This window comes from Saccopteryx leptura, chromosome 4 (assembly GCF_036850995.1).
Source record: "Saccopteryx leptura isolate mSacLep1 chromosome 4, mSacLep1_pri_phased_curated, whole genome shotgun sequence".
NCBI classification, from domain to species: Eukaryota; Metazoa; Chordata; class Mammalia; order Chiroptera; family Emballonuridae; genus Saccopteryx; species Saccopteryx leptura.
The window spans coordinates 215,947,623-215,970,674 of record NC_089506.1 but is presented as its reverse complement, the minus strand read 5'-3'; the positions used below and the strand labels follow the sequence as shown (position 1 = coordinate 215,970,674).

Genomic DNA, 23,052 nt, shown 5'->3' with positions numbered 1-23,052 from the left:
TCCACAAGTAGGCAGGTGGGGAGGAATTTTGCCCTAATGCGAGTTATACCCAGAGTCTCACCTATACCTAATTTAGATGATAAATGATGAAATTTGGGAATGCTGAGCAGATGAGACTTAGACAATAGCTTGGACTTGCGTTGATACTGTAATGGGTTAGACTAGGGGTCCCCAAACTTTTTACACAGGGGGCCAGTTCACTGTCCCTCAGACCAGTGGAGGGCCGGACTATAAAAAAAACTAAACAAATCCCTATGCACACCGCACATATCTTATTTTAAAGTAAAAAAACAAAATGGGAACAAATATAATATTTAAAATAAAGAACAAGTAAATTTAAATCAACAAACTGACCAGTATTTCAATGGGAACTATGGGCCTGCTTTTGGCTAATGAGATGGTCAATGTCCGGTTCCATATTTGTCACTGCTAGCCGTAACAAGGGATATGACGCACTTCTGGAGCCGTGACGCGTGCGTCCCGCGTCACCGAAGTAGTACTGTACGTGAGCGACGCTGCGCTTTGCGGCACCACCACATACAGTGCTCCTCTCACTGACCACCAATGAAAGAGGCGCCCCTTCCGGAAGTGCGGCAGGGGCGGATAAATGGCCTCAGGTGGCTGCATGTGGCCCGCGGGCCGTAGTTTGGGGACCCCTGGGTTAGACCTCTGGGAAATTTGAAATGGCACCAACGTATTTTGCATGTAGAATGGAAATAAATCTTGGAGGCCAGAGGGCGGACTGTTGGAGGCTGAACAGACGGCCCCAAAGATGCCCATGTTCTGATCCCCGGGACCTGTGACTGTCACTTTACATGGCGAAGGGGCTTTGCAGATGTAATTAAATTAAGCATCCTGAGACGGGGGAGATTATCCTGGATTATCCAGATGGGCCTAATGTAATCACAGGGGTCTTGGTCAAAGGGAGGCAAGAAGATCCGAGTCGGAAAGAGAAGGGGTAAGGACGGAGACCGAGGCCAGGGAGAGGGTGGGACGGGACACCGCTGGCTCTGAAGAAGGAGAGGAGGGGTCCTCCTCTAGAGCTTCCAGAAAGAATGCAGGTCTGTTGACATCTTGAATTTAGACCGGTGAAACTGAGTTTGCATCTGACCCCCAGAACTGTAGAATAAGCCGCCAAGTTCCTGTAAGTTGTTACAGGAGCAACAGGAAACTCACAGAGCTGTCTGCCATTGACACTCCCTCCCTGTCACCCTGCCCGATACCATGCAGCTGTGATATTTAGTGAGCAAACAGAACGCTGCCCGGCGTACAGTAGGTGCCTGACAAATGTTTTCTAAGTGACTGTTTTACATCAGTGATGGGTAGTGGCAGAGGGCACCCACAGGCCTCGGAGGTGGCATTCGTGACGTGACCCTTCTCAGCTTACTTACCTCCATCTGCGTTCTGACACCCATACAGATGTGCTAACAAACCCCTGCCTCACAGAACCTTTCCACTAAAGTAATGGTCTGCACTGGGGGTGAGTTGGAACCCCACATTTTAAGTGACTACATTTTTGGAGTTCCCCAAAACTGGAGAACGGAGGCCGAGAGCCTTTGAGCTGGTGCAACTTGTTTTCGTGGTTAAATGGCAGAGTTGTCACTTGTGCCCCCCTGCCACTGCTCCCTGTTCCTTCTAGATTATCCACGTATAAAATGGCGTCTCTTGCATTCGGCCGTGGTCCAGTCAAAGGGCAGGGCGACGTGGCGACCGCCATTGTCACCGCCTTCATGCACGCAGCCAGCGCGCTCAGGGTGCTGCGCTGGGGCGGACACAGGGTGGGAAATCAGGCGGCAAAGCCTCGGGCAGCGGCTGCACGGAGACAGACATGGGCGCTGCAGGTGCGACCAGGACCGTGAAGGGGACGGCCTGCCTGGACGGCCGGTCAGAGTCGGGCCCGGGGGGAGCCCGATGGAGGCCGGGGCATGAAGAGCTAGCTGCCCAGTGAGTGTCCTCCGGGACACAGCGTGGCATGTCCGGCAGGAGGGACGGCAGAGGCCAAGGTCAGCGGTGGCACTGGCTGGAGGGCAGGGCACACAGATGGGGGGGGAGAGGGCAGGGAACGGGGAGGGGTCACCCAGGTCAGGGCTGTGTAGGCCTCGGGGCAGAGTCTAGACTTTGTTTAGTGGACAATGAGAGGACACTGAAGGGCACTAAGCAGAAATAGAACATTATCTGATTTCTGTCTTTAAAGATCAGTACGGTGCTTGGATACTAAGTAGATTTTTTTTTTTTTTTTTTGTATTTTTCTGAAGCTGGAAACGGGGAGAGACAGTCAGACAGACTCCCGCATGCGCCTGACCGGGATCCACCGGCACGCCCACCAGGGGGCGACGCTCTGCCCACCAGGGGCGACGCTCTGCCCACCAGGGGGCGATGCTCTGCCCCTCCGGAGCATCGCTCTGCCGCGACCAGAGCCACTCTAGCGCCTGGGGCAGAGGCTGAGGAGCCATCCCCAGCGCCCGGGCCATCTTTGCTCCAGTGGAGCCTCGGCTGCGGGAGGGGAAGAGAGAGACAGAGAGGAAGGAGAGGGGGAGGGGTGGAGAAGCAGATGGGCGCTTCTCCTGTGTGCCCTGGCCGGGAATCGAACCCGGGACTTCTGCACGCCAGGCTGACGCTCTACCACTGAGCCAACCGGCCAGGGCCGGCTAAGTGGATTTTGAGTCGGGCCGGGATGGAAAGGGGCTAGCAGCAGCTGCGGTAGCCGGGGAAGGTAAAGCATGGGGCGGCGGCAGAGGCGGGGCCGGGATGGGGACAGGATGGGACAGGGCGAGCGGCGGTGGTGGCTGCTGTGGTGACCAGGTTACATGGGGCATGCGGCAGCAGAGGCGGGGACTGGAGAGGCACTCTGAGATGTGTTCTGGAGGCAGAGATGACAGACTAGAAATTAACTGCATATATACACAAACACCTTTAGACCAAGTCCCTCCAGATGCTTATCTCTCACTCTTAAGTATACAAAGACTCTTGGGGCATCGTTACAACAGAGAACGACCCCCATGTTCACCTGTAGGAGGGGCTATCATCTGGGAGTTTTTTTCTAAGGGCTCATGGATGTTTTATTCCCTGAGTTTCCTCTTGATGTTTTTAAGTCTGGACCACTTGACCGGGTGCAGTACGTTAGACATATGCTGCTCTGCCGTCTGCCGGGGTTGAGTGCTGCGGCTCGCCGCTTTCTGAGTCACGCCTTTGGGGACAAGAATGTGTTTCGGGGCTGGGGGCCCAGGTCCTTTTCTGGACCAGCTCGGACGGAGCCTGGGCAGCCCTTGCAGAGAGCGAGCTAGACTGTGTTCACTGTCTCAACACAAAAGCAAGATACACACTTGAGTAAAAAGAAGCCTGTCAGGAGCGGTATAAAGAGAGGGACAAATACAAGGTGACGGAGGATGATTTGACTTTGGGTGATGGGTAGACAACATAATCGGCTGTCCAAATGATGTGGAGATGTTCGCCCCAAATCCATGTACACTCTTGTTGACCAGTGTCACCCTGTTAGATTTAATTTTCTAAATTAAAAAAAAGAAAAAGAAAAAGAAGCATGTCAAAAAATGAGCATGTATTATAAACCCAATTTTAAAAATAATTATCAGTTTCTGTGCATACAAATGCTCTGGAAAATTAGTCATTAAACTATGTATTAACCACAGTCTCTCTGAGGGTGACATTATAGGCATGTTCCTCTTCATTTTACTGACTTTCTTCTTAAAAGCCTATTCCTAATTTTGTAACTAGAAAGTGATATATTTACATGTATGTTTCAATCCTGCCCCTCAGTCCTTCAAATAAATAAATCCCCCACAGTAACGGGAGGAGCAGTGGTGGAAAGGACCTGGACCCCAGCCCTGAAACACATCTTGTCCCCAACGGCGTGACTCAGAAAGAGGGGAGCAGCGGCACTCGACCCCAGCAGACGGCAGAGCAGCGTCTGTCTAATGCAGGGGTCCCCAGACTTTTTACACAGGGGGCCAGTTCACTGTCCCTCAGACCGGTGGAGGGCCGGACTATAAAAAAAAACTATGAACAAATCCCTATGCACACTGCACATATCTTATTTTAAAGTAAAAAAAACAAAACAGGAACAAATACAATATTTAAAATAAAGAACAAGTAAATTTAAATCAACAAACTGACCAGTATTTCAATGGGAACTATGGGCCTGCTTTTGGCTAATGAGATGGTCAATGTGCTCCTCTCACTGACCACCAATGAAAGAGGTGTCCCTTCTGGAAGTGCGGCGGGGGCCGGATAAATGGCCTCAGGGGGCCGCATGCGGCCCACGGGCCATAGTTTGGGGAGCCCTGGTCTAATGTACTGCACCCACTCAAGTGGTCCAGACTTAAAAACATCAAGAAGAAACACCCAGGAACCCTTAGAAAAAACTCCCAGATGACAAAATCCAGAGGCTGGAGAGTGAAGTCACAATAAAGAGCACAGACCGGGAGGAGCGGTGGCAGCAGATCTGGTGAGCGCTGCAGCCACTCAGAGACTGAGCGCAGACCAGGGAACGGAGCACTTCCGGGTTGCACAGCAGAAGGCGATGTTTGCGCCCCACGCCCTCAGCCCGGCTGACAAACCCAGACGAGGGCAGGCAGCCTGGCGCTCGGCCTCATTTCCCAAACCAGCGAGCCAATCCAAATCCACCTTCAACGGAAACGTCAAGTTTAAAAAGAGGGTCACTCTGACCCCTTAATTCTTCTTTCCTAATTTGTTAAACTGATGAGATTTTTTTTTTTAATTTTAAGAAAAATCTCTTGTAATAAGAAAATTGAAATTTTTTTAATAATTCCTCTTTTTCCAATTTAGTTTTGCTTCTGTTAAATTAATACAAATTTAAATGCCGTAATTGTATTACACAAAATATAGTAAAAAGAAGCCTGAACTCTGCATGCTGGTATCTCCTCACAAAAGAAGAATACCTTTGCTCGTGCTGGATGAGCCACGCCCCGTAATCTCTGCCCTTTTCAGGCCCCTGTGATCTGAAACCATCCGTTCCAAGGGCGAAAGGGGGATGAACTAAGTAGCAACACTCCCTGGAGAAAGCCGTTCAAAACCTTTCCGTCTGGAAAGATGAGGACCGGGACCTGCGCGCGGGGGGGGGGGGGGGGGGGGGGACGGGACGGGACCGCCTTGAAAGCCAACCTGCTGGCCGATACTTTTAGAGCAGTCACTCTGGGGCCCCTCCCGGCTGCTTCTGAAGCTGTCATCCAGCAATTTCTCTGCAAAAACTAACTTTATATCTTTGCTTTACAGCCTTGTTATATGCAATTTTCAATGTTCAGTATTTAAAATGTTAAGTTAGGCCCTGGCCGGTTGGCTCAGTGGTAGAGCGTCGGCCTGGTGTGCAGGAGTCCCGGGTTCGATTCCCGGCCAGGGCACACAGGAGAAGCGCCCATCTGCTTCTCCACCCCTCCCCCTCTCCTTCCTCTCTGTCTCTCTCTTCCCCTCCCGCAGCCAAGGCTCCATTGGAGCAAAGTTGGCCCGGGCGCTGGGGATGGCTCCATGGCCTCTGCCCCAGGCGCTAGAATGGCTCCGGTTGCAACAGAGCATCGCCCCCTGGTGGGCAGAGCATCGCCCCCTGGTGGGCATGCCGGGTGGATCCCGGTTGGGCACATGCGGGAGTCTGTCTGACTGCCTCCCCATTTCCAACTTCAGAAACACACACACACACACACACACACACACACACACACACACACAAATAAAAATAAATAAAATAAAATAAAATAAAATGTTAAGTTCAAGTCCTTTCCACAGAAAGCCCTCTGTGCGGAGCCCAGTCGAAACCCTGGCTGGTGGAGACAGAGACTGGACTGCATGCAAATCGGCCTCCTCGCCGCAGGGCCGGGCCGGGAGGGGGCCCAGGAGGGAGGGATGCACACCGGACCGCTGACTACAGTGCAGCAGGGCTTGCTGGTCAGTGGATTAGAGCCTTACAGGCCTGATCTGCCTCCTTCTGCTGGGCTAGGAAAAGAGCGAACCGGGACAACCACAAAACCGTGTTTGCGACAGTACAATAGCAATAATAACTATAACATCAACAGCAGCAGCTGCCAGTAACCAACCAGCCTCTCTACTCACCCTATCCCCCTGCAGCCTCTCACCGCCCCCTACGTGGGTGTCCTGATCTCACAGGCCCAGGGCACCTGAGGACCAGCTTCAGGCCACAGTGCTAGCAACAGCAGAGCCAGTGTGGATGGATGAATGACTATCTGACTCCGAAGTCCGGGCTCTTTGCCTTGGGCCAACGCTGGAAGCAAGTGGTCCCCAGAGCAGGAAGGAAGGAGTCAGGGGCTCAGTGACTGTCCATGGGCTTGCATGGCACCGAGGAGACCTGCCTGCAAGAGCTCTGGACACCAAGCCGCCTTGAGGCCATCAACCAGGCTGAGGTGTGTGTTAAGTATTAGTAGATGAAGCGTTGAATCGCTGACTACCCTTAGACAGGGGAACAGCTCGGTATAAGTTCTGGGCCCCGGTTTTGGGCCCACTCTGGCTGTTCTCTGTCCCCAAACAAGTTACGAAGCCCAAGCCCCACCCCCACTGTGGGAAAATGTGCTCTGACAAGCTGACAAGGTTGTTGAAGGGATACAATGAGATAATTGCTATGAATTAGTGTTTCCTGATTGCTTTTACAGAGGTCTTGTTTCTACAGCAAATTTGAAAGCGAGATGACAGCATGTCTTCTTTATTTCTCAGATCCTCCTGATCTTGCCTACAGGGAGCTCAGATGTTCAGCCCCTGAGGCCGCCATGGAGGCTTTGAGACAGTTCTCAAGAGGAAGCCACGGCGTCTAGGGCAGAGGTCACTGGCCTGCAGCCAACACCCCTCTTCCCTGCCAAGCCCCGGGGACGTCTCCAATCTGGCTGGCAGTTTTATAAAACTGGGGTTGGAACGCCGTCCGCCCGGCGCGCACTGTCGGCTGCAGTGGTTCCCACCAGCTCCCACGGCCGTCCATGAGCCGTTTCACACGTTTGCATGAACCTGCCCGGCCCAGACGGGGCTTCTTCCCCGCACTGAGGGGTTCTCGACTAACTTCTCCTTTTCCTTCACTCATTAGTCAACAACTACTTGTTGCTGAATGTATTTGTCCCCATTAGCAGGTCTGACTGCTACGTGTCAGGACAGGGTAATGAACCAGAAAGACGGAGTCCTTGTTCTCGTGGAATTTGTAATCTCACCATACAGACGGCCGTTCTAGAGGTGGTTACAAGTGTAACAAGCATCGAGAACCCAAACCTAGGGCGTGCCGGCCTCCGCATCGAGCCTGGTGGCCCCGGGACCACAGACTTCCCAGAAGAGAGGAACTTGAGCCCTGACTTTAAGATCCACACTGTGTACTTTAAAAATCACATTCCCCTACACCGATTCTGATGGAACTACAGTTAGGAAAATTTGAGTTCTACACGTGCTTCAAATACCTGCGTAATGTTTTTTAGTTTTCTGATTTTTTTCTTTCTGGTCCCATTCAACCTTGGATTTTCTTTTTTTTACTAATTTTCATTTAAAGTTAAATGTATTGCCCTGGCCAAGTAGGTAGCTCGGTGGTTCGAGTGTCACCCGATATGCCAAGGCTGCAGGTGCCACCCCCGGTCAGGCACATAAATAAGTGGAACAACAAGTTGATGTTTCGCTCTCTGTGTCTTTCTCTCCCTCTTTCTCTTCCCTCCCTCTCTCTAAAATCAATTTTTTAAATTTTTTGTTTATTTTATTATTTTTTTAAGTGAGAGGAGAGGGGACAGACAGATTACTGTGTGAGCCCCGACCAGGATTCACCCAGCAATGCCAGTCTGGAGCCGATGCTCGAATCAACCGAGCTATCCTCAGCACCCAGGGCCCACACTAGAACCAATCGAGCCACTGGCTGCGAGAGAGGAAGAGAGAGAGAAGGGGGAGAGGGAGGGGGAGGGAAGCAGATGGTCACTTCTCCTGTGTGCCCTGACCGGGGATCGAACCCAGGACGTCCACACGCCAGGCCAATGCTCAATCCACTGAGCCAACCAGCCAGGGCCCAAATCCATTTTTTTATTCTTTTTCTTTTTATTTATTTATTTTTTTTACAGAGACAGAGAGAAAGTCAGAGAGAGGGATAGATAGGGACAGACAGGAACAGAGAGAGATGAGACGCATCAATCATCAGTTTTTCACTGCAACACCTTAGTTGTTCATTGATTGCTCTCTCATATGTGCCTTGACCGCGGGCCTTCAGCAGACCGAGTAGCCCCTTGCTTGAGCCAGCGACCTTAGGTCCAAGCTGGTAAGCTTTGCTCAAACCAGATGAGCCTGAGCTCAAGCTGGCAACCTTGGGGTCTCAAACCTGGGTCCTCCGCATCCCAGTCCAACGCTCTATACACTGCGTCACCGCCTGGTCAGGCTCAAATCCATTTTTTTAAAAAGCTAAATTTGTTTATGAAGTCCCCGGAGCAACCGCTAACAGCCGTCACTATGAAGGAGAACACCCCTGTCTTGGGGAGGGAGTGGTGTGAGAGCAGGGGGGGAGGGAGTGGTGTGAGAGCAGGGGGGGAGGGAGTGGTGTGAGAGCAGGGGCAGGGGCAGGAAGCAGAGGCTCGGTGGGGGCGGGGCGGGGGGGGGGGCTGCCGGCCCAGTGCCCCACTGTGTGGCCCCAGGGTGCCTCGCCTCAGTCTGCCCAGAGCAGGGGCCACCAGCCCAGTGCCCCACTGTGTGGCCCCAGCCCCGGGGTGCCTCGCCTGAGCCCGCCCAGAGCAGGGGCCACCAGCCCAGTGCCCCGCTGTGTGGCCCCGGGGTGCCTCGCCTCAGTCTGCCCAGAGCAGGGGCCGCCAGCCCAGTGCCCCGCTGTGTGGCCACACAGGGCCTCGCCTGAGCCCACCCAGAGCAGGGGCCACCAGCCCAGTGCCCGGCTGTGTGGCCCCGGCCCCGGGGTGCCTCGCCTGAGCCCGCCCAGAGCAGGGGCCACCAGCCCAGTGCCCCGCTGTGTGGCCCCGGGGTGCCTCGCCTAGGCCCACCCAGAGCAGGGGCCACCAGCCCAGTGCCCCGCTGTGTGGCCCCGGGGTGCCTCGCCTAGGCCCACCCAGAGCAGGGGCCACCAGCCCAGTGCCCTGCTGTGTAGCCCCGGGGTGCCTCTCCTGAGCCCACCCAGAGCAGGGGCCACCAGCCCAGCGCCCCGCTGTGTGGCCCCGGGGAGCCTCTCCTGAGCCCGCCCAGAGCAGGGGCCACCAGCCCAGTGCCCCACTGTGTGGCCCCAGGGTGCCTCGCCTGGGCCCACCCAGAGCAGGGGCTGGCTGCAGGAAATGGAACAGGGACTGCAGGATAGAGGCCAAGGGATAAAGAATGCTGCAGGCAGAGTCGACATTCTGAGGAATTCTGAAAGACAGAGAGCAGAGATCATCTCTTTGAAGAACGAAAAGCAGAGGAAACCACAGACCTAAATGTGAGGATTAAAACTGTCCATAGAAGGAGTGGTGTGTGTGTGTGTGTGTGTGTGTGTGTCCAGGAGTCAAGGTGGAGTGAGAAAAAGCCCTGAGGCACTCATTGGGCTACTTTTTTAAAAAGTTATTGATTTTTAGAGAGAAAGAGGAAGCAGGAAAGAGAAAGAAAGAAACAGCAATTTGTTGTTCTATCTATTTATGCATTTATTGGTTGATTCACGGATGTGCCCCGACCAGGGATTGAACTCACAGCACTGGAGCATGGGGATGATGCTCTAACCACCTGAGCTACCCCACCATGATCCTCCTTGGGGCTACTTTTAAAGCTGCCGGCCTCACCTGACCAGGCAGCGGCACAGTGGACAGAACATTGGACTGGGACATGGAGGACCCAGGTTTGAAACCCCGAGGTCGCCAGCTTGAGCGCGGGCTCATCTGGCTTGAGTGGGGACTCACCAGCTTGAGCACGGGGTTGCCGGCTTGAGCGCAGGCTCATCCAGCTTGGGGGGGGGGGGTCACTGACTTGAACCCAAGGTCACTGGCTTGAGCAAGGGGTCACTTGCTCTGCTGTAGCCCTCAGGTCAAAGCACATATGAGAAAGCAATCAGTGAACAACTAAGGAGACTAAGGAGCCACAACAAAGAATTCATGCTTTTCTCATCTCTCTCCCTTCTTGCCTGTCTGTCCCTAACTCCCCTTCTCTCTGTCTCCATCTGTGTCTCACACACACACACACACACACACACACACACACACACACACACACAGAATCCGCTCCTCAGCGGCATTAAGTCCAGAGGTGCTCACCCACAGGCTGAAGCCGGGAACATGGGTACTGAGCCAGAAAGTGGGATAATGCCTCTTCCAGGAGGCCCCTGCCCCTGAGGCAGGCTCAGAGCCCCACACCTGGAAGGAAAGATAAGGTGCACGGCTTCGGGGAGCACGCTGTGCCCCACGCCACAATCACCGGGGCTGGGCTACGTCAAACAGAAGGAGCATACATTTGGGAAAAATCAACACCCTGAATGACAGCCACCAAATTTAATTAATAAAAGAACTAATACCCAAGGAAAGAGAGTTTAATAAACAGAGGAAGGCTTTAGAACACAGAAAATTAATATCCCTGGGGAAATTGAAGAGCATATTTTATCCAGGAAAAAGAAACAATTAGAGATCTTAAAAATTTTAATTTCTGCTAACATTTTTTTAAAAAAGACTAACGAAATAGCAGAAAGATATAAAAGGTGATTAAATGTGCTAGAAAATCAAAACAAATAATTTTATAAGAACACAGTACAAAAAGACAAAAAGAAGGTTTGGAAGAAAAATTAAGAGGCTTGAAAAGATCGATCTCGGCCAACATTTGTCCCACAGATGCCCCAGAGGACAGAACAGACACAACAGAAGACAATTATAATAAAACAACAACAACAATAATAAAAATTTCCAGTGTTAATTGATAAGACCCACCTAGTGCGTTAAATGGGACAATGATACTGCTATATTCATATGGATAAAAGGTACTATCTATTAGAAAACATTTGATTCTATGTGCACCAATAACAGATTTGAAATATATAAGCAAAAACAGAGAAATATAAGGGAAAATTGACAAGGTAATAGAAGTCAACTGAATTAAATAGACAAAAGTTAAGTAGGCTCTCTTGCAGTGGTTTGCTAATGAGCATAAGAATTTCCTGGAAGTCTCTATTAGAAATGCAGATTCCATTGACACTCTGTGGTCTGTGTCATTGTGTTTTATGCAAAACCCGTATGATTTGGCAGACCGTGTCATCCAAATAAATTAAAAATAAAGAAATTAATATTTAAAAAAAAGAAAGACATGCAGATCTTGAGCATTCTGTCCAATTCTGTATCTTTCAGACGGGTATGAGAATTCACATTTTTAATAAGCAGCTCGGTGATTCTGATATTGGTAGTCTGGGACCATGCTTTAAGATTTGCCAGGTTAAATAATTCAATGAGTAGTTTGATTTAATAGAAAAACTGAGAACTTAGTGGCAAAAAGAGAATTATTATTCTTTTGAAATACCATGGAACATTCATAAAAATGATCTGGTAGACCACACACAGAACCTCATAAATGTCTGCCTGGCCAGATGGTGGCACAGTGGAGAGAGCATCAACATGGAACGCTGAGGGCCAGGTTCAAAACCCTGACATCGCCAGCTTGAGCGCGGCTTCACCAGCTTGAGTGTGGAGTCTCTGGCTTGAGCGCGCAGTTGCTGGCTTGAGCATGGGGTCACAGACATGACCCCATGGTGGCTGGCTTGAGCCCAAAGGTCACTGGCTTGAAGCCCAAGGTCACCGGTTTGAACCGAAAGGTTGCTGGCTTGAACCCAAAGGTCACTGGCTTGAAGCCCAAGGTCACCGGTTTGAACCGAAAGGTTGCTGGCTTGAACCCAAAGGTCACTGGCTTGAAGCCCAAGGTCACCGGTTTGAACCGAAAGGTTGCTGGCTTGAACCCAAAGGTCGCTGGCTTGAAGCCCAAGGTTGCTGGCTTGAACCCAAAGGTTGCTGGCTGGAACAAGGGGTCACTGGCTCAGCTGGAGCCCCCCCCCTCCCATCAAGGCACATATGAGAAACAATCAATGAACAACTAAGGTACCGCAAAAACAAAAGTTGATGCTTCTCATCTCTCCTTTCCTGTCTGTCTGTCCTTGTCACTCTCTCTTGCTAGAAAGAAAAGAAATGTCCAAGAAACAGAAACCAAACAAACCATTCACTGATCAAATGTAGGAAAATTAGAAATGAACAGAAAGGGATAGCAAAAAAAAACAAAAATAGACCCCTCCCCCAGAACACTTATAAAAAACAAAACAAAACAAAAAACTCTTCTAAATAAACACAGAGGGGGAAAAACTAAAGTCACAAACTAATTAGAATAAATTACAATGAAAACACCACATACATGGTGGGATAAGGACAAAGCAGTGTTCAGAGGAAAATTTTCAGTCTTAACATTGGTATATCAGAAAACAAGACTGAATATAAATGAATTAAACATTTAACTTAAAGCCCTGACGGGGAAGCGAGCCTGGTTAGAGCACTGTCCCCTGGTTAGAGCACTGTCCCGGTGTGCAAAGGTTGAGGCTTTGATCTCCTGCCAGGGCTCAGACAAGGATCAACCGGTGAACGCACGGGTAAGCGAACAAATCAGTATTTCACTCTTTCTCTCTCTCTCTCTCTCCCCTCCCTCTCCATCTCTCTCTAAAACCAATCAATAAAAAAAAATTTAACATTTAACTAAAGAAGCCAGAATACGTGGTGGGGGTGGGGTAGAATCAAAAGCAATAAATTAAAACAAAAAGTTTACAGAAGGAATCGAGACAAAAGTAAAAATTAACTGAAATAAAAAATAATAAAGGAATGAATGAATGACAAAATAAATAAAGTCCACGTGCTCAAAGAAACTCGAAGCCGAGCAGTCAGGCTGGGCACGTGGAGAGAGGTGTTTGCATTCTGCTCAGTTTACCTCCGAACTGTCTGAATCTTCTCTAAGGCGAAAGCTCTCTCGTATTAGATGTTATATAAGATGATTTTAAAAAATGTAAAACTACTTAAGACATTCTATGAAGAAATGCAAGAAAAAAAGACATTATTCCAATATTGATTCGGAGGTCATTCTTTATTTTTATTAGGATTGAAAAAGATACCGTAGGGCCCTGGCCGGCTGGCTCAGTGGATAGAGCGTTGGGTGCGGACGTTTGGGTTTGATCCCAGCCCAGGCCACACAGGAGAAGCGACCATCAGTTTCTCTTCCCCTCCCTCTCCCCCTTCTCTCTCTCTTCCTCTCTCACAGCCCGTGGCTCAATTGATTCGAGCATCGGCCCTGGACGGGGTTGCCAGGTGAATCCCGCTTGGGGCGCATGCAGGAGTCTGTCTCACTATCTCCTCTCCTCTCACTTAAAGAGAGGAAAGACGACGACGCTGTAGGAAGTCAGATACCACCCGGTGTCCTCACCCACAGAAACGCTCTGTTGGGGGAAAGGCCACTGCGTCTCTCCCTCTGGACCTGCCGTCCCCCGGGCGTCCGGCGCGTGCTCAGCACTGGTCCACATGAATCATTCATGCGCATCACTGAATGAGTCCTGCTCAGCTGGTCCTGTGCCGTCCGACTCACTTGCCCGAGGTCCCCCGGACGCCATCAGCCAGGCTGTCCTTTAATCCGAGCTGTCCAACGGGGCATCTCTGGGTGCATTCCGGGCGCCACACCCTCGGGGGTTCCTGGGCACGGAGGGGCTAACACTGGTGCCACTGGGAAGGAGGGAGGCATCCTCCTCCTCTCTCGTCAGGAGCTGACAAACCTTCATTTGTCTGAACCAGAAGTTTCAAGCTGTTGGGCTGAAAGCCAAATCTGGCCATTTTCTATGTTTGGTTCATAGAAAATTGTAAATTAGTTACCAACATAAAAAAAGGGGGGAGAAATTAAACACAAAGAAACCCAGATACCTGGCTTCTGTTAAACCTGGAAAGCCTGGAGCCACTTTGCCCTGTACCCCCCCCCCGCGACAGCCGAGCTGTGCCAAGCCTCCCCCACATCCCCATCACCCCCCATGCCAAGGGCTGTGCTTTTATCCCGCCTGCCTTGCTCATGAAAATAGCCATTTTAATTGGAACCATGTGCCAGCAACCCCAATATTCCAGGGTCCTAACTCCATCTCTCAAACTGATTCTTCTATGCCGAGCAGCCAAAAAATTCTCTGTCAGATTATGTTTCCTGATTCACAGTTTGGAAAATACTGTCACTGTAATTATAGCTCAGTGACATGATGACTGAACTCAGCTGTGTGGGCTGCCCGGGGTGCCAAGTCCACATCGATACCGCGCCCGCGCCCATCGATTCACTCAATCAATTATTCAATTCACTGCTTAATAGAGATTTATTTGCAAACTAACTCTACGCCAGGCACTTTTTTAAGGACCGGAGACACAGCAGCCGAGAAGACAGCACGCACCTCGCCAATATGAAGCTCAGATCTAGGGTGGAGAAGAGGTATGTCCAGCCCTAACTATGGAACTTGCAAACGACCGACGAGTCATTAGGTGAGTGGGGGCTCCATGGACTATTATGTATCTTCTATTCCTACCGAATTTTGTAATCAGAAAGAGGGTTTTCCTGTACACTCAACCTACGATTTACAACTTCAGGGCTGACAAGCACAGGAAATAGCTAATCTACCCCTTCTTATCAAAGGGGAGGATGTGGGGATGCCAAAAGTGTGACTTAGCCATGGCCCCAGCAGTGTATGGAAAAGCCCAGACTACCTGCTCCGAGCTTGCTGAGTCTCAGTCACTTGTTCTTCTTACTCCCTGAGACAGGAGTCACAAGCTCCAATGCCTTCAGAAGATGTGATATAGTGTAAAACGGCAACATGACCTTCAGAGCCACCAACAGAGAAAGGTGGGGACCAGGACACGCGGGGGAGGGGCGGAGAGCAGGTTCCAATGAAGTTTTTTGATGCAAAATAAAACAGGAACAATCATGACCACAGCACAACACCAGCCCAAACAACGAAACGTGTGAGCTGAAGCCGGTCCTCGCAGTCGTGGGCCGGGGCCTCCCCTCTGGGCCACGGTCTCTTCCGTTCATCACTATGTTTCTACCCTTATCTTGAATTGGAGCATCATTGTTTCAAGTCATACCTAGTAAGACTCCTCTCCTACATGTCTCTATTTTCTTGGGATTGTTTATTTCTCAGTTGAAATATATTTTTGCCCTGGCCAGATAGGTCGGTTGGGTAGAGCATCGTCCCAAAGTACAGAGGTTGCCGGTTCAGTCCCCGGTCAGGGCACATACAGGAGCAGATTGATGTTCCTGTGTTTATCTCTCTCTCTCCCTTCCTCTCTCTCTAAAATCAATAAATTAAATTTTTTTTTTTAAAAAAAAAAGGAAAATAAATGTATTTTTAATGTTACCAAAGTAAAGAAAAGGTTCATATTTAATTCCTTGATTTAATAATGTCTTAATATAACACAAAATTAATTTTCTATTTATCTAAAATTCACATCTTTAGTAAAAAGACCTAAATAAAATAACGTTCTATGAAAATCTTTCTAAGATATATTAAGATTTCCTTGTCTTCTCAAAAAGAGTATGTTGAATATAGTTTAGTCTTTTCTTGACGCTAGCAGCCAATATCTGGAAGCACTGAGTTGTAATACAGGCGATGCCGTCTACAGCGATTATGCTTTTGCATCTTTCATTTACTGTTTTTTTCAAGTGGCATTTCCCACTCGAGTTCCCAGAAGCACAAGATACGATTTTAAAGACAAGGGCAGAAGTCCCTCCCATCCCTTTCTAGTTTTTGTGAACCTCTGTGGATTTATGTGATTTTGTTTTTTACTTTACAGTTACCTTGAATTGTAACGATAAATTGGCACGGATGAGATGTTAACCTTGAATCTTTAAATATCTTTTATAGTCCTCAAATCCAGGACACAAAGTCCAAAATATCTCCAGAACTTTCCTTCCGTTTGGAGTGGGCTCCACTCTTCAGGCCTTCTCGTTCAGAATCTCCAGGAATTCTTCTGTTAAAAAGTGTGCTACCTCCTGTGTACCAATTCTGGTAGCTTAAGAATTAGACTGAAAATATGCATTTTAAACAAATACCCGGCCCTGGTTGGTTGGCTCAGCGGTAGAGCGTAAGCCTGGCATGTGGATGTCCCGGGTTCGAGTCCCAGTCAGGGCCCACAGTAGAAGCGACCGTTGGCTTCTCCAACCCTCCCCCTCCTCTCCTTCTCTCTCTCTCTCTCTCTTTTCCTCCCACAGTCATGGCTCAAATGGCTCGAGCAAGTTGGTCCCGGGTGCTGAGGATGGCTCCATGGCCTTGCCTCAGGTAGCTCGGTTGCTGAGCAATGGAGCAATGCCCTAGATGGGCAGAGCATCACTGGGTAGGGGTCTTGCTAGGTGGATCCCAGCTGAGGCATATTCAGGAGTCTGTCTCTCTGCCTCCCCACTTCTCACTTAGTAATAATAATAATAATAATAATAATAATAATAATAATAATAAATTATTCTGAAAAAATTTAAAAACCACAGAAAAGTTATCAGAATACTATAACACCCCAAATGCCTTCACCCACGATCACCAACTGTCAGCACTTTGCCCCATTTCTGCCTCTTCTTTCCCTCCCCCCCCCCAGTATGTCCGGCACCTAGCCTTTACTCTGGCTCATGTGTCCATCGGTGTGGACATCACGACCCCTCGTGCCTGGGTCTCCTGAGAACAAGAACCTCCCTTTACAGAAGCACAGGATCACTACCAAATTTGGGGGATTTAACATCAATACAAATAGTATTACCCAATATAATAGTTCATTTTCCATTTTTCTGGATTTTCAAAAACTATCTTTAAATTTATTACTACTCCCCCCCCCAGGATCTCACACGGCACAACGGGGACACCCTCTCCCCTCCTTCAGTCCGGAGCTGCCCTCCTGTCCCTCACACCTCATACACCTCATGCTTATGGGCCCCAGGCCAGCTGTTTCGTAGACTGTCCCTCAATTTGAGTCTGTCTGGTTGTTTCCTCACTGAGTTTCATTTCCAAAAAAAAATGTTTCATCAATATGTCGGAGACAAGGTCACAGGAGAGAGCGTGGCCGGACAGGGCTTCTTGATCACTGTGCAGAACGGGTAAGCGTACCTGACGGATGGTCACCTCCAAACGCCTTGCTCCCTGGCAGCAGATCAATCATGTTCACCACAGACCGTGCCCCTGTGGAGAGGTGGGCACTTTCGGAAGCAAAACTAGGTCAGTGCCACCGCCAGCTTGTTAACCCCCAGGAACGGGCGTCACGGGGTCTGGGTTTCCAGTCTGGGCTTTTCTTGAGACCTGGGCAAGCAACATCATTTCTCTACAACTCAGTCTCCTCAAGCTATAAAACGGACTGAAAATACCTCGCGCTTGCCCTGGCTGGCTGGTTCAGAGGATAAAGTGTCATCCCAGCGTGCCAGAGGTCACAGGTCCAACACCCTGGTCAGGGCACATGAGAAGCAATCAGTGAGTGCACAAGTCAATGGAACAGCTGAGGAAAACAACGGGTCCATGCTTCTCTCTCTCTCTCTCTCTCTCTCTCTCTCTCTCTCCGTTCCCCCATCTCCCCTTCTCTTTTGTTTTCTTTTGTTTTGTTTTGTCTTTTTGACAGAGACAGAGAGAGACAAAGAGAGGGACAGATAGGGACAGATAGGAAGGGAGAGAGATGAGAAGCATCAATTCTTCATTGCAGCACCTTAGCTGTTCATTGATAGCTTTCTCATATGTGCCTTGACCAGGGTGGGGGGCTACAGCAGAATGAGTGACCCCTTGCTCAAGCCAGCAACCCTGGGCTTCAAGCCAGGTGATCTCTGGGCTCAAGCCAGTGACCATGGGGTCAAGTCTATGATCCCACGCTCAAGCCAGAGACCCTGTGCTCAAGTCGAATGAACCCACGCTCAAGCTGGCAACCTCGGGGTTTCAAACCTAGGACCTCTGCATCCCAGTCCGACACTCTATGGACTGCCCCACTGCCTGGTCAGGCTCTCTTTCCTCTCTCTCTCTCTCAAATCAATGGAAACAATTTAATTCATAGATAAATAAAATAAAATACCTAGCACTTAACTCACAGGGTTAATGAGTGATGGATGTTATACACTCAATATAGTGCTCGGCACTTAGTAAGTGCCCATTTAATGTGAGTCTTTACTATTATTTTTAAAATATTTTTAATTGATAGATTTTAGAGAGGAGAGAGATAAACATCAACCTGTTGCTCCACCCATTTATGCACTCATTGGCTGATGGTCATATGGGGATAAAATCCACAACCGTGGCGTATAGGATTGATGCTCTAACCCAGTGGTCCCCAACCTTTTTTGGGCCACGGACCGGTTTAATGTCAGAAAATATTTTCACGGACCGGCCTTTAGGGTAGGACGGATAAATGTATCACGTGACTGAGACAAGCGTCAAGAGTGAGTCTTAGACGAATTTAACAGAGGGAATCTGGTCATTTTTTTAAAATAAAACATCGTTCAGACTTAAATATAAATAAAACAGAAATAATGTAAGTTATTTATCCTTTCTCTGTGGACCGGTACCAAATGGCCCATGGACCGGTACCAGTCCGCGGCCCAAGGGTTGGGGACCACTGCTCTAACCAACTGAGCTACCTACCCAGGGCTACTACTATTATTTTTTAAAATAATGTCATTATTTCTCTTAGCAATATTTTTATTACTCTGTCTCCTTGGGCAAGGGAAACAAAAATAAACAAATGAAACTATATAAAACTAAAAAGATTTTGTACAGCAAAGAAAAAAAACCATCAATAAAACAGACGACCGACTGAACAGAGGAAGGTGTTTGCCAATACATCTCATAAGTGGTTAATATCCAAAACTTATAAAGAACTCATATAACTGAACACCTAAAAACTAAACAATCCAATTTAAAAAATGGGCAGAAGACCTGAATAGACACTTCTCCAAAGGAGACAAACAAATCGCCAACAGACATATGAAAAGATGTTCAACGTCACTCCTCATCAGATGCAAAAATCACAATGAGATATCACCTCACACCTGTCAGAATGGTTTTCATCAACCCATAAACCAGCACCTGCGAGGGTGTGGAGAAAAGGGAACCCTCCTGCACTGCTGGTGGGAATGCAGACTGGCGCAGCCACCGTGGACAGCAGTATGGAGATTCCTCACAAAATTAAAAAAGGAATTGTCTTATAATCCTGCAGTTTCACTCCTGGGAATATATCCAAAAAACCCCAAAACACTAATTTAAAAGAATATATGCAATGCAGCGTTATTTATAATAGACAAGATACGGAAGCAACGCAAGTGCCAACAGACAAGCGGATAAAAGAGTTGTGGTACATCTATACAATGGAATGTTACTCAGCCAAAAAGAAAAGAATGAAATCTTATCGTTTGCAAACAGTATGGATGGACCTAGGAGGTATCAGGCTAAGAGAGAGAAGTCAGTCAAAGACAAATACCACAGATTCCATTTCTGTGTGGACTCTAAAGAACAATGTAAATGAACAAACACCCAGTTGAAACAGACTCATAGATACAGAGAACACTTGGCTGGTGGTTGACAGAGGGGAAGGAGCGTTGGGGGGCTGGGTGGAAAAGGGGAGGGGATGAGGAAGTACAAATAGGTAGCAACAGAAGAGTCACGGGGATGTAAAGTTCAGCCTGGGGACCGAGGGACGATAGTCAATAATACTGGAACCACTGTGTACGGAGCCGGGTGGGTACTGGAAACATCAGGGGAACACTTTGTAAAGTATATGATTGTGTAACCACCGTGCTGTACACCGGAAATGAACACAAAATAATAGTGTATGAATAATAAAAAAAACTGTAATTGAAAAATAAATTTTTTAAAAAGAAATCTATGTTTTATATCAAAAACAAAATAAATACAAATAATGTCATTAAACCAACTCTCTTGTGTGTTATTTTAAAGATCCTGGTGGGTTGGTCTAGGCTTTTTGTTAAAGCCGGATCCTGTTGTTATCTGAAGTTTCCCCGAGGATAAACCCAGACTCTCTCGTGGGGCCCCTCCCAGGGCCCAGCTGCTTGGCCATGGGAAGGACCCTGGCCCCTCCTGGCTGTGGTGCAGAAATGGGTCTTACCGTTACATCCTGAATAGTTAGGAGGATCTTTGCTTTGTCCATACTGCTTGGTGGGTCGGGATGTCCATGAGCGCTCTGAAGGGAGGAGTTAAAATCACGGGGTGTGGTGCTGGCGGGAGACTTGGAATCCTAGGGACAAGAAGAGAGAAGAGAAAAGCAACTTGTGTCCCCAGAGACGCGCTGGGCCCTCATTCCATTGTCTCCACGCCCCCATCCCTCTCCCCACTGAGCTGTTCCCTGCTCTTGCTCCCACGGCTGATGTGACCACACTCCTCCTGCTTTATCAGCGCCACTGCAGGGACACACTAACTGGGCCACCAGAGCCCAAAACAGAGCCCTGAGCTAACGGGAGGGGCAGTGCTGAGAGATGGCCACACACGTTGAGTAAAAAAAGTGGGATTACCAAACAGTATGAATGGTATAATCCCACTTATGTGAAAATAACAATAAAAAGTAAAGAGAGGCCCTGGCCAGTTGGCTCAGTGGCCCAGCGTGTGGATGTCCTGGGTTTGATTCCCAGCCAGGGCACACAGGAGAAGTGCCCATCTGCTTCTCCCCCTCTCCTTCCTCTCTGTCTCTCTCTTCCCCTCCTGCAGCCAAGGCTCCATTGGAGCAAACTTGGCCCGGGCACTGAGGATGGCTCCATGGCCTCCACCTCAGGTGCTAGAATGGCTCCAGTTGCAACAGAGCAAAGTCCCAGATGGGCAGAGCATTGCCCCCTGGTGGGCATGCCGGGTGGATCTTGGTCCAGCACAAGCGGGGGGGGGGGGGGGGTCTATTCCTCTGCCTCCTCGCTTCTCATTTAAGAAAAATACAAAAAACAAAAAGAAAAGAAAAGAGAAAAAGGCACTCACTCAAAAGTTATTTATCTGATAATCTGAAGCATAAGCACTAAGCAATGGAACTGCCCTGCCCTAAAAATGATCCTGTTTTTTCAAGTCTTACCCTTGAAATTAATGACTACTGAAGGGACCTGCCAAGGAGCCCCACTGGGGACAAAGTGGGGGGCTGCTTCACTGGGGGTCCTCAACCAACAATGGCACAACGGCCTAAACCCACTGACTATCAACAGGTGAGTGAGCCATCATGGGCCACAACACTCCATATGTAGCAGACCTGCTGGTGACACAGGGGTTATCACAGGTATCTAAGTTGTTTATATCTATCAGTAAGTAACAAAAACTTTAAAACACTAAATTGCAATTGTGGACAGATATCCAATTCACCCCACTCCAGGACCCACACAGTGGGAAAACTCGGAGAAGGCACTCCAGATGCCGGAGTGGTCAGGTCTCCCTGTCACCTGTCATGCTGCGAGGGGCCGATAAAATAGCTGACCCTGGGAAATACCACCCATTGGGAATGGGACCCGAGCATTTCAGACAACCACCTCCTCTTGGACACAATGGCATGTGCGATTTTTTTTGTCGGTGGGCTGCTCTGCTCACGTGCTGATTCACAGTAATGCTCTCTGGGGCAGTGAGGTTATGAGAGGACTTTTATTTGCTTTGTATCATTTGAATTTTTTTATATTGATCATGCATTATCAGGGGGAAAAGGTATCTCAATAATAGGAAAAAATATACATTGTTTCATTTCCTGACACTTAAACAAAGCCAGTATCATTCAAACGGAGCCTTACTGTCCCCTGCAACACACAGCACAAGGAAAACCACCGTGACTGAGACTTGGCCCTCGGCGGGACTCTCTGGAAATAGGTGCCTTCCTTTCACCGCAGTTGCTAAACTGCAAAATAAGAGTCCAGACTAAGGCTTTCCGTCTGACTCAGAGCAGAATCCTTCATCCCTACCCCAGCCCTCAAAGCCCTGTGTGGTCTGAGCCACGGCTACTTCTCCAGCCTCACCTCCCCCTCCGCCCTCAACACCCAGCTCCTGCCACCCTGACCTTCTGCCTCAGGGCCCCCACACCTGCTTGCCGTGTGCCTGGAATGCCCTTCTCCAGATGGCTCTTTCCCCAGCATCCTTGAGGCCTCTGCTCACACACGACCTCCCCCATCAAGTGGCCGTCCCAGCCCAGCTTTCTCCTGCCCCTTCCTGCACGCTGCTTCTCTGATAAACCCTATCACCCCCTGACATAGGATGTACTTGTTTATTGTCTGTTTTATCTTCAGAGTGAAAAACGGTGCCTGGACCTGTGGTGAGGAGGCAGCACCTGGGAGCACTCCTTGTTGCACCGTTGTTGTCGTGTAAGAATGTGGTTCCCAAATCTCCCCGTTTTCCAAGAGAAGCCCTAACTTCAGACACTGACACGGAATTTCCAGATTCTTAAATGTCCCTTAGTAATTCATCTCTTTTAATTAATTAATTAATTAATTAAAAAAATTTTTTGTATTTTTCCGAAGCCAGAAATGGGGAGGCAGTCAGACAGACTCCCGCATGCGCCCGACCGGATCCACCCAGCATGCCCACCAGGGGGCGATGCTCTGCCCATCTGGGGCGTCACTCTGTTGTGACCAGAGCCACTCTAGCGCCTGAGGCAGAGGCCATGGAGCCATCCTCAGCGCCCGGGCCAACTTTGCTCCAGTGGAGCCCCGGCTGCGGGAGGGGAAGAGAGAGACAGAGAGGAAGGAGAGGGGGAGGGGTGGAGAAGCAGATGGGCGCTTCTCCTGTGTGCCCTGGCCGGGAATCGAACCCGGGACTCCTGCACGCCAGGCCGACGCTCTACCACTGAGCCAACCGGCCAGGGCCGTAATTCATCTCTTTTGAAAGCGCCGTGCAAGTCAACAGGGTGGCGGCCAACAGAGCATGTCTGCAGCATGCCGGGGTGTGAACTCGGGCGCCGCCGGGAAATTGAAGTTCACTGAGGACGTGATGGAAGGCGAGAGGCTGGCGTTTCAGCAGTGCAGGTCAGGTGGAAATACACACGCAGACACGCACTTCCTCTCTGCCCCTCTCTGCCCCGCTCCGTCCGCGCCTGCAAACGCTGAGAACGCTGAGGTGGCCGAGCGCACTCAGCCACGCGCTCTCCTCTC

The 23,052-nt window shown here is 49.5% G+C and overlaps 1 protein-coding gene across 3 annotated transcripts in view; it reads right to left on the bottom strand.

Moving 5' to 3' along the window:
• Positions 1-23,052, bottom strand: part of KATNIP (katanin interacting protein) — a 198,132-nt gene that overhangs the window by 92,933 nt on the left and 82,147 nt on the right. For all 3 annotated transcript variants that reach the window (XM_066383111.1, XM_066383112.1, XM_066383113.1), the window contains exon 7: positions 20,061-20,189. In XM_066383111.1, coding sequence (XP_066239208.1) covers positions 20,061-20,189 — 129 coding nt within the window. The remainder of the gene's footprint in view (positions 1-20,060; positions 20,190-23,052) is intronic.